This window comes from Brienomyrus brachyistius, chromosome 1 (assembly GCF_023856365.1).
Source record: "Brienomyrus brachyistius isolate T26 chromosome 1, BBRACH_0.4, whole genome shotgun sequence".
NCBI lineage: Eukaryota > Metazoa > Chordata > Actinopteri > Osteoglossiformes > Mormyridae > Brienomyrus > Brienomyrus brachyistius.
The window spans coordinates 52,509,173-52,526,076 of record NC_064533.1 but is presented as its reverse complement, the minus strand read 5'-3'; the positions used below and the strand labels follow the sequence as shown (position 1 = coordinate 52,526,076).

At 42.7% G+C, this 16,904-nt stretch overlaps 1 protein-coding gene across 3 annotated transcripts in view; it reads right to left on the bottom strand.

Moving 5' to 3' along the window:
- Positions 1-12,861: 12,861 nt before the first annotated feature.
- LOC125748249 (immunoglobulin superfamily member 3-like) overlaps positions 12,862-16,904 on the bottom strand; it is a 76,923-nt gene continuing 72,880 nt past the window's right edge. For all 3 annotated transcript variants that reach the window (XM_049024178.1, XM_049024185.1, XM_049024168.1), the window contains exon 10: positions 12,862-16,819. In XM_049024178.1, the coding sequence (XP_048880135.1) occupies positions 16,569-16,819 (251 nt within the window). In that variant the 3' untranslated portion in view covers positions 12,862-16,568. The remainder of the gene's footprint in view (positions 16,820-16,904) is intronic.

Sequence of the window (16,904 nt, the reverse complement as noted above, 5' to 3'; positions counted from 1 at the left end):
TGTCTCCCCCCCACATTCAAAGACATGCAGCAAGGTAAATACTTCATTGTAAATTGTTCATAATCTGTGATTTTTTTGGTGAGTGTGTGCCTGCAGTGTTACCCTGGTCCTGTCGGTATAGTCCCCTTACTCCAAGCCTGTATTGGGAAATGAATGAACTACATAACTGTAAGTCTGTATGAGGAGAAATCATGGTGGAGTTGATGGATTACCTGAAGGGGGAGCTCATCCCACACAATTAGATTTTAAGAGCCACCATACTCGGGCAGGGAATCATTAAAAAGTCACTAGTTAATTTGATCCCCCGATGGCTCAAAATGAAAGACATTTTGGAAGAGACAGAAACAGTCTTGAACTTTCTTTGTTAGTGGGGTGTATGAGCTTTGGGTGCTGAAATAAGAACAGGTGTTAGTTGTTTACAGTATATGTTAATGACTACAAAGACAGTGAAGATTTTGATGCGCAACAACTGTGACTCTCCTAGGGGTTTAAGCTTGTAGATTTCTGGTTATATGTCGGCTTCCGTGTTACAGAACAACGTGAGCCTGATGCTTCAATGGCTGTGCACAAAAATAGGGCCTGCGGGACTAAATCGTTAGCACTGTAATTATCTGAATTTCTCTTTACGGGATCTGCTTCCTTTCCCAGACACGCCTCCCCCTAGTGCAAAATGGCCAATTAGTCTTGAGGTTGAGAAGGCTGAAATTAGTGGATTAAATGGAATGGATAAAAACCTTGAAATGAGTGTTACAGACAATTTAGATTGTGGGCCGGGAGATATTTATTGTAGAACATTAAAAGTCGGATATGAAACTACTTTTACAGTTATCAGTACTTATTGAGCATTTATGCAATATGGATAATATAGTACTTGGATATGCATGATAATGAAGACAGATTACGAACCTGAACGTACAAGAGTTGGACACTTCTTGGGCTGTAAACCAACCACCTTCTGGTTTATAATCGTCATTGGTTAATCTTCACCCCTCTTTTACAGAGCTTGCCACCACCTGTAGTTTCTTAGCTGAAACTTTCATGTGAAGCAACTTAGATTCATCTAAACCGACTTAAACAGCTATTTATATAGGGACAAGTCAGGTTAAGTTCAAATCAAACACACAACAGCAAAATCCCTCACCAGGCTTGCAACATCCTTTCGCTTATACACCCATTTAGGAATTACATGTCATTACAAGGTCAAGCTTTCACATCAGAGAGGCTCCTTATCTGCTTAAGTGCAGCTAACAACGTCGCTTTATGCAAGCAAGACGGCTTGTTCCCTGTTAACACGTCTTCGCTTGGAGCGGCTGCCTCGCATATCGTGCACAGTCGCTAAGAGCATTTGCAGACTGTGTGTTATTCAGGTGAAGTGAACAAGTTGTACACCGAGGAAAAAGCGTCACAGTTCATTAAGAGTCTTTCAAACTCTGGTCCAGAGTCTTTCATCATCAGCCTTGTCGCTCTTCTCACTTGTCGGCACCTTTAATGAAGCTTTTTGAGTCTATTGGAGGGTGTTAAAGGCAAAGTCAAACTGAATTTATCGAAGACAAACCCATAAAACCCGATAACTAGTAATAATAAAGCATGTAACAAAATATATGGTGCTGTGTAAAAACATAAATTTTTATATATTGAAGGAAATCAATGTATTAGAAATATGCAACTTTCCTTTAATCCTCACAGGTTATTTACATTTTATTTCTGTGGATTATTATCATAAATAAGCATACATTCTATCCCGATGCTGTCACCCTCAGAACAACAGAAAATGTATTGCAGTAATTTTGTCTCCTCGCCTAACTCATTGACGGTGATTAAATTCTGTAACAAGATAGGTTAGCGCGCAAAAAAGCATATTACGCCTGTATTCAGAGGAAGAGAGCGGTTTAAAAATGAACATACTGAACTGAGTAGCGATAAAAAGACAAACAGTGGTGATGGGGAAGGGTGGGGGGTTATGATTTGCATCTCCTTACACCCGTGGGAGGGCATGTTTCGTGCCGGGGGGGAGATCCGAAGCGAACTGAAAAGGTCTGAAGCTGCTCCCCACTCGTTCCCAAAATGTGAAAAGAATTAGCCAGGATTACAATAACAAGTGAGTCACCAATCACCCGCAAACGCTCTCTTTGAATAGACACGAGCTCTGTTCTGTGGTAGGAAGCAATTTGTGGAAATAAAGGTATTAAATAACCTTATTGTACTGGAATCAAAGACCAAACAAACTATGAAGGAGATATTCAAATCTGGAGCGTAAATTAAATTTGAGTAGGGCTATATTCTGTCCATTTAGGGAGATCTTTATTTATCCTCATTAAACATTATTGTTTGACACTGTTATGATTAATCAATGGCCTAAAACAATGTAAAGCTACTTAATTTCAATGCAACAGAACTAAAGAATGTAGTAAGATCAGGGTCTGCCAATCCTCTAGACGACACACAGTAGGCGGATGCTTAGGGTGCCAGTTTCTGAGGGGGTGCCAACTTGCCTTGGATGGGGGGTGTTGGCGGTGATGCTAACCTAGGGCGTCACGTTGGCTAGGATTGGCACTGGGAAGATATCTGGGTTGGAAAGGAAATTAATTTTTAGTTTAACATAAAAATAATACTCCTGAATATATGCCGTCTACTAGCATTTCATTAATTATTGTGTTGAAAGCACCACCCTGTTCTGTTTATGTGGTTTGTCAAAATCTCAAAGTCTCAGGTAATGAAGATACTGATGATTGATGTAAATTTGTAAGAGGGGTGATCCACAGTGGGTACAGTATTGGGTAGGTTTTTACCACAACTTACCAGGTTGGCTGTACATATGTGCATTGTTGTTGCATCCCTTTTAGAATGCTAATCTTTAATTAGCATGACAGCAATTAGCATGCTGTATAATTTTATTCATAAATCATAGCATTGCATACTCATTGATGATATTACAAAGTACATACACAGATGCGGGTGGCTTGGTGGTGCAGTGCTTAGCAGTCACCCCACACCTCTGGGACCTGAGTTTGAGTCTCCACCAGGATTCCGTGTGCGGAGTTTGCATGTTCTCCCCATGTCGTCGTGAGGTTTCCTCCAGGTGCTCCGGTTTCCTCCCACAGTCCAGGAACACACTGAGGCTAATTGGAGTTGTCAAATTGTCCTTAGGTGTGTGTAGGTGAGTGACTGCTGTGTGAGTGAACACTGTGATGGGCTGGCGCCCCATCCTGGGTTGTTACCTGCCTTATGCCAATAATCTCTGGACACCCCACAAGTGATTTCAGTAAATGGATAGTATACTAACAGCATTTTGTTTGTAAGCTGAGAGAAAAGCATTTTCACTCATCATTATTAATGATCGTATACCTACTATAATATGCCCATGCTAATTTTAGCCTGTTGAAATTCAAATTAACAGGAGCCTGAAAAGCGTGCGTGACGGCAAAAGAAACGCAATAAATCCAAAATTAGAAGCATATTTGACTGGAGAAATAATTACATTAACTTACCACTACAGAATAGTTTATTTATATCTGGAGATTTTAATTGACTAATACTTGACTGAGTAAAATGAATTACCTAAAATAATATCACAAATAATCAGTTTTGCTCTTGGCTGCATGAAATCTCGGGACTAAACAGCCTCCAAATGCTGCTTTCCCTTCCTCTGCCTACTGTTTTGATTTTTTTCCTGATTGGTCAGATTGCACCCTGGTCACAGGTAACAGGGACTCAGTTCAGAAGTCTGAGGCAGTGCATAACCAGGTTTTTATTTCATTTAAGGTGATGGGAAAATGCCCGTGTGGTTCCTGAGACCTGGCCTGCAGTCGGGGGGCCAGAAGCCCAGAAGAAAGATAAACCAATCCCACAATGCACTGGTACTAGGACAGCCACAGAGAAGTAGCAAAGGCAGAGACCCCATAAATGGCATTTAACTGGCTACAGCTGAGCCTGGTTCAGTTAACAAGCCACCACTCATGTGTGGCTACAATTTGGAATCAAAGGGGTGTGGCTAGAATTAGGAGTCAGAGGGGTGTGGCTAGAATTAGGAATCAGAGGGGTGTGGCTACAATTTGGAATCAAAGAGGTGTGGTTACAATTTGGAATCAAAGAGGTGTGGTTACAATTTGGAATCAAAGACGTGTGGCCACAGCAGGAAACAAAAGAGTGTGGTAGCAAATGGGAATCACAGGGACTAAAAAGGGGTATGGTAACAAATTGGAAGAAAGGGGTGTGGCTGCAAGGAGGAAGTAAAAGGGGTGTGGTCAGAATTATGAATCAGGAGGACTTGTTTCCTACGATGTATTTAACACTATGTACAATATGGCTTCAGTTGCTGGTAACACTCTCTTTTGTTTTTAAGCAACTGCAACTGTCATGCTGGCTACCCGCACAATCTGCCAGCTCCCAGCCACCAGTGCTCCCCAGAGTCTCACAGAAAAAGCTCTGATGTTACTACAGCTACACCCACGCAGCTCAGTCCCAGGGGCTGAAGAGATGCCGTTCAGGACATAATGAAGTGCGGTGCGTGAGCGATGTGTGGTGCATTAATACAGAACCTTCCGGCACACTTTTGGATGAAAACTGCTTTGTATCAGCGCAGCAGAACGAGAGTCCTTTGGTTAGCTTACCCCCTCCATGGGGTACAGGTGTGTGGACATAACCAGTGGGGGAGGATTAAGCACCGGGTTTCTGAGTGGCGTTTACATAAGTACACGAGACTTCGATTGCGGGGAGGTTTAATTATCTCTTTGTTGCCAAGGTTGAGAACATGCTTACCCTGATTCCAGAAGTCACTGAAGCGATCCTCACAGGTCAAAGAGCATTTTGTGGTCATCCCAGGTCTGACCAAACTTTGTGAGGACAACCAAAAGAGGATTTTTATAGACCGTATAATTCTTGGTTATGTTAATGGAGAATATTCAGCTAAAGCAACCCTGTGAAGACATCATACTTTTCATTGTGGATACAGCAGATTAATTCTGCCGGTACCTTCATGCTAGGCTGCCCGTGGCCTACAGTGTGTATAGAAAAATCACATTTTGTCACTTTACAGCCTGAGATGAAAACACAAAAGAACTGAGTTTGTCCAGCTTTATTTACTTAATTCAACTGATAATATCCAAAATGTAATAGAAACAGACCCAAAAACTATTTGCATGGGGATCTGCATTCTTTGGCCTGAAGGGTGTTGACCCAATAGGTGAAAACCTCAAATTAGCTTTATTAGCTGGGACAAATAAAAATGTTGTAATTCTAGACAAGAACTGACAATCGTAGCAGCTAGAAGTACAGAAATACTGGTACCTTTATTTCCATGTTTCATCATTGAGGCACATAACCGATTAAGAAAATGAGGCTTCTGATACGATGGTGGATCTCTGTGTACTGTCCGTGACTGATAACTGGCGAATCCTCCTTCTCCCAGTAGTTACTTGATAGGTTTTCACTGTGCAGATGTAGACAGTGATTGACAGGACACAGCAATCCCTCATTCTGTGGGCTTCCAAGTGTCATGTCTCCCCGTCACTAGAGCCTAAAATAAACCAGGGTATTACACTGCCCAGTCAAAAAAAGACGCTGCCATTTAAATTTATATCAGCAAATACTTAAGAGCCAATGACTGGATCATTATTACAGCTCAGCAACGTTATGTAGCAATAAAGTGAAGTCAGCTGAGTACCTGAATCATCAGTATCATCAGTGGATTTTTTTCTTCCCTGTTGGCATATTCCAGGACAAAAATGCCAAGATTTGTTGGGTTCGAGTTGTCAAAGAGGGAGCATGAGGAATAATTTTCATGTGGTCACCACAGAGTTGTGACCTTAGCCTCATTGGAGGGACGTGCTGAAGGAGGCCTTACAAAGTGGTTCAACCCACTTGTCAATATAGGATCTTGGTGAGAAATGAATCCAGATTTGGATGAAAGTAAAGGGTGAGATGTTGCATAAGCCTGTGGAAAGAATTCCATGACAAATGTGCACCATAATCAGAGCTAAAGGCGGTCCAACGGAAAATTGAAATGGCGACGTTATTTTTTCTGGGCAGTGTATAACAGAATTGCTGTATCCAAGATACAAAGATCTGTTTGTCCATAATCCTGTGACGTTGTTCTCAACCGCACACTCTGTACATCAAGGAGAAACAAACATTTTTTTTTCAATAAAACATCAATTTCAATCTGATCAGGAGGTTCTCAGTGTGTGTTGAGTTTAAATGCCATCATGCCTACAGAACCATATTGTTCAAAGTCACACCTCAGGATGAGCTATGTGTTGATAAAGACAATGTCCTGTGCTAGAGTAAGGACCATTTCTTCTGAACCCGTATGAGATGCGTCACTCCTATTGCCATAAATCATCTATCCATCTCGCTTTCAAAGGGTGACAATGAGCCTGGGGACAGGACATGGGGAGCCAATCCATTTGCACACACATTAGAGGGAATTTAGGGACGTCACATCAACTTAACCGCATGACTTTGGACTTTAGGAGAACCTGGAGGACACCCATCTGGAGGAAATACATGCAAACTACACGCCCATAAGCCAAGAAATAGCCAAGGGGGCCGCACTGCTACCCAATGAGCCATAAATCAATTCCTGAGACATGAAAGCAGCTCTGTTACCTTACAAATGAACACCTTCCTTATCTTCAGTCCTTTTTCTTTCCCTGAGGGTGTATCTCGGCCCAGACAACATTACGGATGTGAAATTTGACTAAACTCCACAGTATTGCACCCACACACTGAATTTCCCGAGAATCTCTGAATGTAACATGCTTCCTGTTCAATAAAGGAGAAATGGCAAACTATTCACCTACAACCGATTTAGCGCAACAAACAATGCAGGGGTAGCCATGGAAACCTCCGGGGGTCACGGCCGTAGCCTTGCTGTAGTCGTGGGCCTGATATTTATGAAATGTGGGTAGTGTGCGATGTCACAGCGAATCTGTGGGCCGCTCTGTGTACAGCAGGGTGATCACACCATATTTCCTGGAAGCGAGATGCAACTAGTTACTGACCTGAGGAACAGCACGCACGCAGGATGAGGGAGAACATGGAAACGCAGGAGATTAACGCATTGCCAAGGCTTCAAGAAGAAGCCTATGAATGGCCGATATAGCATTCGCAATTTCCACTCAGTCCGAGGCATTTCCATTTGAGACTGAGCGCCTCTTTTACCTGATAGAACCTTAGTGTGCGGCAGACAGAAGATAAGGTTGTGGACTTCCAGGAACGACATTCAAGTCTCTTTATGTTCCCTGAATGTTATGTTGCACTTCTGGCCCCTTGCATAGTCTTATTAGGTGCTTTGTTGTTGAGTATGTAGTTCTTCTGAAGATGCTGTGTAGCTGCTGCTGTGATACTGCTTACTCATGTAATTGGGCACTCACTGACAGTTCAGCTTAGCTGCATTTTAGCCCAGGGAGTGAGTTACATTAATGTGAGGGCAGAAAACTAGGGGCTCCATGAAGACAGATATTCTATCTAAGATCAGCCATAAAACCCCCAGTTTAATATTGCCACCAAAACAGCTCTGATCCATCGACCCATGGATTCCAAGAAGAACATCGCCCAGAAGATCACACTCCTTCCATCAGCTTCTCATATCGCATCCTGGCGCAATCTCTTACTCAGGTAAACGACACACACACACACACACACACACACACACACACATACACACGTCCACATGATGTACTGTAACAGAAAACGTGAATCATCAGACCAAGCTACCTTCTTCCATTGCTCCACGGTCCAGCTCTGATGTTCACCTGCCCATTGTAGGTGCTTTCACTTGTGGCCAGGGGTCAGCGTGGGCACCCTGACTGGTCTGCGGCTACACAGCCCCATACGCAGTGAGCTGTGATGAACTGTGTCTTGAAACACCTTTCTATCATAGCTAGCATTGACTTTATCAGCAATTTGTGCTGCAGTGGCTCTCCTGTAGAATTGGACCAGACAGGCTAGCCTTCGCTCCCCACGCGCATCAATGAGCTTTGGATGCCCATGACCATGTTGCCGATTCGCCGGTTGGCCTCCCTTGGAGATACATCCATTTACAGAGCTGCACCCACCGTATGTCACTGCAATTCTGGGCCAGCAGTTTCACACGTATTTTCAAATTATATTCAAAATATTTTATTATTATTATTTATCATTATTTTCTTATATAACATATAATATTACAGTTATATTCTATATAATGAAATATAATGTAAAATGTGCCTGTGTGTGTACATCAACATATTCATATTCATTGCTAATTATCAAAAATAGTATTGATATAGTATGAATTATATACATTTTAACATTAATTTGAATAATATATTATATAATGCAATATATAAAAATAAATATTCAGTATAATTATTCATTATATTATAAGTCCTTCCTTTGTAAAAAAAAATCATTTCCAAAAAGAAACGAGAGTTCTTTACAAATGTCTTGATGCAGCAAAATTAGGCTGTGAAACTGTTGGCCTAGAACTATAGTGACATATGGTGGTGCGGCTCTGAAACGGACGATGTCGCTTCCTTGGACCCTTTTGGTCGGAACTGACCACTGCATACTGGGAACATCTCACAAGACCTGCCGTTTTGGAGATGCTCTGACCCAGTTGTCTAGCCGTAACAATTTGGTCCTTGTCAAAGTCACACAGATCCTTACACTTGCCTATTTTTCCTTCTTCCAGTGCACCAGCTTCAAGAACTGACTGTTCACTTGCCTAATATATAATGACAGGTGCCACTGTAACGAGATAATCAATGTTATTTGCTTCACCTGTCAGTGGTTTTAATGTTATGACTGACCGGTGTATGATTATGTAAATTATAGCAACATATCTGTTTGCATTTATAGTGATAGACAAATTTGTCCCCCTATCCTGGCTGTAATGGACTATTCCTACTTTGAGACTGCATGCTACCGGTAGGCTACCGTTCTCTTTCACTGCCAAGAAAACTGGCACAAAGTAGCCAAGCAGAGGAAGGAAACAGTGCAAAGACATGAGAGTAACATTATGTCTCCTGTGTATTTCATACTATCCGGCTAGAATGATAGATAAATTGTGATCAGACATAGAAAGAACACATTTAACAGAATACAACGTAGCGCACCAGCAAATGAGGCTACAATTAAACTTCTTAAATTTGGCTGATTGATCCGTCAGTGATTGATCCCTGCTGTTGGCACCCCATGCTTTGATTGGCAGATTATTGATGTTCCACCACTTTTAATTCCCTCTTATTTATCTTTTGGCTCCAAAAAATAGCTCAAATAGCCCCCTAAGACCCCCAGAGAAATTAGTCCATCCGTGCTTGTGTGTATGACTCCTAGACAGCCGTATTTTTGTAATGTACTACGTGCCTCACTTTGGACAAAAGCACCTGCTAAATATGTAAAATATAAATGCAAATTTAAATTCATGACTTAAGACAGCATCTACTGCTACATGCTAGAGAAACCTGAATCATTCCAGTAAAATTCCTAGCAGAGGAAAGGGGTGAAAAACATTGTTTTACATCAAGAAATTGTATTAATGATCTGAAGCAACACCCTCAAATTAAATTGTACAGGAGACATAGAATCGAGTATAAGGGCTCAGATATATCAGACGATGCCATTTTAGATACAGGATGTCAATACAGAACAGCCCAGGTTTTTCAACAACTTTGTCCTTTAATGTGTCAGTTTACGTAATTTATTTGGGCTTCTGCTTTCTCAAATAAAACCCCATCACTCGAGGACCTCAGATACAGACACACACATCCAAAAATACGCACAGACCCACAGAGCACACACACACACACACACACACACACACACACATGTAGGGTATACCTATCCTTATGGAGCCCGCTCATTCACTTCTATGGGAAAAATGCTAACGCTAACTATGACAACCTTAACCCCCCCCTGCCCTAACCATAACCATAAGTAACCAAGCGAAATACAGGAGGTTTTGCATTTTTGGTTTTTTCATAGCAGTCACTGATTTTTATAAAACAGAGTTTTCCTTTATGGGAACCAGGAAACCAGTCCCCATAAGGGAAAAAAACCGGATATTTATCACGTTATGGGGACATTGTGTCCCCATAAGGATAGGTATACCCGCTCACACACACACACACACAAACACACACACACACACACACACACACACACACACACACACACACACACACACACACAAACACGCACACACACCCAAAAATACAGATGGGAACATGGGTTCCTAGCAGCTAATCAGCTGCTCGTTGATTTAACAAAACCTGCAATTACATTATTGGAGTTATTAAACTTAACAGATTGCTGACGCCCCTGAAAATGAATCATGACACTTTTCTTTTTCCCGATGGAAGAGGTTTATGATGGTCAGTCGGAGACATTGAATTCAATGGAACATCCTCATTTCCCTGTAAGCTACCCCGTCTTAGCTTAACGTATTGAGTGCCATTGTGTGTCTGAACATCCCCCCCCCAAACACTTAAATGAGGTGTGTCCTAATTGTAAGTAATAAAAAAGAACCACTTCACTAAATATGTAGCAGTATTGACTCATTTGGAGGGTTATTCTGAATGAAACAGAGCACCTATCCATGTGTAGAGATACATTTTATTAATTTAACACAGGGGTGGGCAATCGTATCCTTAAAGGGCCATGTGTATGGAGGTTTTTGGGATAACCTTTAGGTCAGCTGATCAAACCCAGGTGTGAGGACTCTTCAGTCCTCTAATTAGTAATCTAATTATGGAGTTTCAGTGAAAACCTGCAAACACAACAGCCCTTTCTGGATATGATTGCGTAACCCTGAATTAGCAGATGCTTTGTTTCAACAGAACATAGACTTTTTTGAAAAAGCCACATCAGACAGTCCATGGAGTAATGGCAGGGGTGGTTAGGGTCTTGTTGAGGGACCCAATGGTGACATCATTCAGCCAATCCTGGGATTTAAACCAGCAACCATCTGGTCACAGATAGAGTGTCCTACCTCACGGAACCACACACCACACTCTACATATAGCGCCACGTGTTTAAGCTGAGAACATTCGGAAGTCATGGCTGAAGAGGGCAAACGATTGCAGGGGAGAAGGTAACAGACATCCACCTGTTTGAGAGTAAAGGGGCAGGCAGATTGCACCAAATAACACACACATGGGGGTGGCCAGCTGGTCATCTCACAGCCAGGGGATCCACAAAGCTATCAGGGGGTCCACAAAGCTATCAATGGATACAGATCATGGTCTACTTTGGAAAAACATGCAGGTCAATCATCTGACGCTGGGACTGCAGGAATTGCTTCTTAGGGGGGGCTGCTGTGACAATTACACAAAAATGGATAAACAAGCAGAGCAACATGGGGAGATTCAAAAAGGCAGATGCCCACTTTGGGGCTGAAATGTGGTCCTGTCACCATGTTCGTGTCACGTCTGTGCCTTTCCTGAAGAGCTGTCGTTTAAAGGTACAGTCACACTAGCATGGAAAAAATCATGTCGTCTTTGCAGAGCCAAGCAGAAATGGGTGTGGTATAGGGTGTGCTGTTTTGTTTCAAGACAGTGTTGGTGCAGTGATTTTAATAAGGAATTATGTTAATAAGAAATGTCACATGTTATTTGCCTTAAAAATATATATATATTTGAAAACTACTTATTAATTTTATAAAAAAAAAATCTGTCTCACCAGTCAATATTGGTGAAATTATTAACACACAGTGCAATAAATGCATTTTGTAATATTAGCCTTTTTGCCTGTTAAGCTAGGTGCGAAGCATATTGACTAGCGACGTTATAAATGCACTGTAATACAGTATGTTTTCTACCTTTGAACACAAAGCCTGTTTGAGTGCTCACTGCCAGTCATGCAGCTTTTCTCCTGTTTACACATTTATATTCTGGTATTTGACAGTTAAAAATAATTGATTGCTCCATTTTGTCCCATAGCCAAGTGAACCTGAAAGGTCAACCCCACCCACACTGCACCTGATTGGTTGAGCTATGTGAAGTCACAGTTCAAAGATCAATTAAGATGAACCTGGTGTGAAATAACTCAGCAACCAGAAGCGAGGAATCTGATTTTCACACTGAGCAGCTATACTGGAAGTGAATGAGACGTGAATATTTTTTCATGTTAGTGTGATCGCACCTTAACATGCTAACCTGCTAATCCCATTTCCTGTCAGGTGTCCACTACTCAATCACAAATTAGCATTGACCACGAACAGTCACTACACTAAATATTAAATAAACACATTTCATATTTAGGAGATGCTGAAGCAGCTAGCTAGCGGCCATCTCCAGACTCTAATCCTTAGTTAATTATTTAGCTTTTGAAACATAGGATGGGGTGCAGTGGTTAGCAAACACTGCTACGTCACACCTCTGGGATCCGGGTTCAAGTCTCCGCCTGGGTCACGTGTGTGGAGTTTGCATGTTCTCCCCATGTCGTTGTGGGGTTTCCTCTGGGTACTCCGGTTTCCCCCCACAGTCCAAAAACATGCTGAGGCTAATTGGACTTGCTAAATTGCCATAGGTGTGCATGTGTGAGTGACTGGTGTGTGAGTGTGCCCTGTGATGGGCTGGCCCCCCATCCTGGGTTGTTCCCTGCCTTGTGCCCAGAGCTCCTGGGATAGGCTCCGGACCCCCCGCGACCCAGAAGGATAAGCGGTTTGGAAAATGGATGGATGATGGGGGTGCTGTTGTGATTCTAAGTGCGGTTTCAGAAGCAACAAACTCACCCCATGCGAATGCCCAGCAATATGCAATTACTTACTGGAGCAATTCAAAGTACAACAGAATTAAATCTAAGAACACAATGAAAGTTACATCACACACACACACACATTAACCTGCAATCCAAGTAAATAGGCACCATGGCATGCAGTTTAAAGACTGGGAATGTGCATTTATTTCTTCACCTTTCAAAGCAACTGCTACAGTTCAATAAAACAAAATTTGTCACAACAAACCAAAAAAACAAAAATAAAACTGTAAAAAGCTATAACCTTCCTTTTAAAATCAGTGCACTGTAACGTGAGAAATTTTAAAAATATATGTAGAAAACGAAACACTCACACACCTAAATGTAGCAGCGCTGGCTGAACTCAATACATGAGCACAACGTTTTATAGCGATTCATCAGCCAGCAACCAACACAGAACGCTCTTAAAATGTATCTGCATCAACGTGAGAATGTTAGGGCCAGCTTACATCAAAGTTACAAAAACACAATCTGAGCTATTGTTTTACCATTTTTTTTTTTTTACATTTTGACAGCTGTTTCGTAACTTAAAAAAAAAAAAATCAATGCCACTCTCTCAGTCTTCTTTCGGACACATAGCCTTTCATGACAACATGGTTAATGGGCATAAATCCCCAGAGATGCAATTAAAAGGTTTTTCAGACTTGCAGGATCTGCATGACTTCACAGTACACTGAGTTATTGTGCGAGAATGATAGTGACCCTGTTTACAGGAGAACTGGGGGAAAAAAAAAACAAATTAGAAATGAATTTTACCCAACTTGGGCATCCGTGGTAGGAGGGCACGCTTTCCAGACCATATGGTGTTCGATGAGGTCTTTAAATCTTAAATGAAATTAAAAAAGACAGACAATCATTGATAGTTTCAGTCACTTCTCAGTGGGCCAGTAGGGTGGTCCGTGGGATTTTTAGAAGAGGCCAAGGGGGAGGTTTCTTAAAAAACAACTGATGTGCTTTTTGTGATCCAGGCTCACCCACCCGTCAGTCATTAGTTGGTATGTCCACAGAGATCACCTAAGAACCTCAACATCCTTTTGTGGGAGAACAAACATAAAAATACAGCTGTTTCAAAGTGCTACTGACCATTTGGATTATCTAGAACTACCACATTTACAGCCGATCGTCTACTGGCACTTTGTTTGATGCGTTGTTCTAATTTTCACCTACAAGCTCAGTATCTCTAAGATCTCAGTGTTCCGTCTGCATCGCAGAGCAGGGTCCAGCAGTAGAAAAGTTGGCATTGATGTTACAAAAGGCATCTGTCTGCATGTGAAACTACAGAACGCCGTCTAAATATGCCCGCCCCCCCCCATCATGCAATGCAGAGTTTGACATGAGTAAGAGGAGTGAAGATCACAAGCTTGCAGGCCTCCATCAAAGCCACTGAGGCTGATTTCTGTCTCTGTGCGCCGGGCCATCTGCCCATACTTTGTCCACGGGAAGCCTCATGCACACTGCCTGCTCCCATTGTGAAATTAAACCACGTCCATCACCCCAATCCTGTGCCAAAGAAAATCGTCACATCCTGTCAATTATCATACTTATAATAACGGCACCAGCTCTGGTTAAAAAAAATAAATAAAAAATAAAAAATAAAAAATTGACATGTGGGCAATTTTTTTTTTTCAGGCAGGCGAGGCCAGCCCTGGTCCTTGAGCACCACAGGGTAGACTGGGGCTTGCCTGACTCCGGCTGTCAATAGCAAGGTTATTGCAAGTTATTGGTTAATGCAAGTCTTTGGGTGGTTGGTCTCTGAAGTATCACTGGGACAAAAAAGATGAAGGGCCGTGAGCTTTGATGACTGAAGTTGGCCAAATGTGAGACCAGACTGAAGCAGTGCTGCATGATCAGCTGGTGGGTCCTTCACTGGCACTGCACATGACTGGCACTTAGTGTCATGTACGCTTAGCCTGTCTGCTCAAAGTCTTCAGCACTTGTTCTCAGATCTATTCTTTCTATCAGTAGTGGGACCTTAACACCAGGCAACAGTTCTGTTCATGTTACTGTCTCTCTATGGTGACTTCCCATTCACCTCTATGTAGCCCAACAGACAAACTTAACCAGGGTGGTTTTCAGTTGCTCTGTTCGTCTACCGAAGTGCTTCTCAACACAGTCCTTGGGGACCCCCAGACAGTATATGTTTTTGCTAACCTAAAAGCCAATAGGAGCTGAGAGGGAGCAAAAATGTGGGCCTTCTGGTGGTCCTCGAGAACCAGTTTGAGAAACACTGGTCTGCCATATCCTTGGCATTAATACTAAATGGCTGACATTCTGGCTAGTTAATGGTTGCAAAATACAATGCTATACAAAAAAAACAACAACAAAGAAACAACCAGCACCCTAAAGAAACACAAAACTCAAAAATACAAATAACAGCACAATCTACCATTTTACAGCTCTTTCCTCTACATGCATGTGAGGGTGTAAAGTATGTTTGAAGTCTCTCAGACCTCCCAAAAGGTAAAAATACATAATCTTGGTGCTGAAACATCTGTATTGGTCTTTAGAAACACTCCGTGAATGCTTAGAGATGATACTCTTATTAAGTGTTTGCATGTGTGGGGTGTGTGTGAGAGAGAGAGAGTGGAAGGATGTGGTAAAATTCGTTGGCGTGTCTGACATCGTCCCTCAGTGCTGTTAATGTGATTTAAACACTCTGCCGCTATTCCGGGGATGAGATGATGACAGCGCCGGGATAAGAGAGATGTGAAGTGTTCATTCCCTGCCCACTTACTGATCCAGCCTGTGAATATTACCCACACTTTGTTTTTCTCAATTATCAGGTTCTCTCAGGTCTTTGAAAACTGCCCCACCATTTTAACAACCATGCGGCCCCCAAATGGGGGGCATGACTACAAAATCATTCATTACTTTTGCTCTTGTGAATCGTCAATCTTCGATGTCCCTACGTTTGGCAGTGAGTAAAGCTCCAGCATCTGTCCACGCTTCTCGTTGTGTCCGAGATGAATGCATCAGATGCAGCAGTTCCCAGGTCATTGTGCTTCTGAAACAGCACAGCTGCAGTCTGGGGGCGTATGTGTCCTCATGGACCACCGTCTTTTGGCCAAGTCGATGTTGGAATCCAACGAGCCAGGCCTGCTGCTGCTAAAGACACACACTGAACCATCTTTCAGATGGCATCTTGTTACCTCCCGAGGACTGAGGTCTCTCCACATCAATGTGAAGACACGTAATAGTATGCACTCCTTCATTGGTCCCCTCAATGTGTTTACAAAGAACAGTCATCTCTATACATCGCAAATGTTTTCTGTGTGTGTGTGTGTATGTGATGCCACTTATTTATAGTCTAAAAACATCAGCTTCACCTTGTCTCTCAAAGCCAAGCAAGAGTAAACAAACCATCAGCAAGGTGTTTATCTCAGCGGCGACAAACAGAAAGAGCACAAGGAAAAAATATTAAAACACAAGGCAAGCAATCCAAAGAGGAGGACCTGACGCTCTGGGAAAATAGCGGATCACGGAGACGGAAAGCGAGAGCACGACTGGCATCAGATGTCTTTCGTCCGTTCGGTCACGGGGCAGCCTGGCTAATAACGAAGCCAGGCAGACAAACTTCAAACGATAATGAAACAAAATAAATATATCTGGGGGGGGCGGGGGGCGGGAGAATCGTAATCCTTTGCAAAACAGTCCAGAGGTCCTGCCCCCGGCAGTGGCTGAGATGTGCGGGCTGTCTGAAAGCCCCGACACGTTGATGACATCCCAGGCTCTTAAAGGAACACTTTCCTGGTGGTTTCTTCCTCCTTGTGGAAGGGTTTTGGGTGGGGGAGATTGGGGTGGCAGGATCGGTGTGACCCCCCCCAAGCATCTTACTCTACTGAGCCTGGGTGGAGGCTGAGAGCTGGAGGGTCCAGGCAGGTTGGGGAGTAGTTGATGTGAGGCTCTTTGATCCAGAGGAGCGGGACTCCATTCTTGCCCTCCTGGCTTTTCCCCAGGTTCCGGGCCTTGTAACGAACCAGCAGCACCGCCATGAGGAGAATGCCGAAGATGGGGAAGGGGTAGAAGAAGACGAAATAGAAGAGAGAGTCGTTGGAGCAGATGACAGACTGGAGCGTGGATGCTGGATACAGACAGAAAAACAAAAGAAAAATGAGAAACGTTTAGTCATTTAAGCATTTCCATACATGAACCCCCAAGGCCAGCTA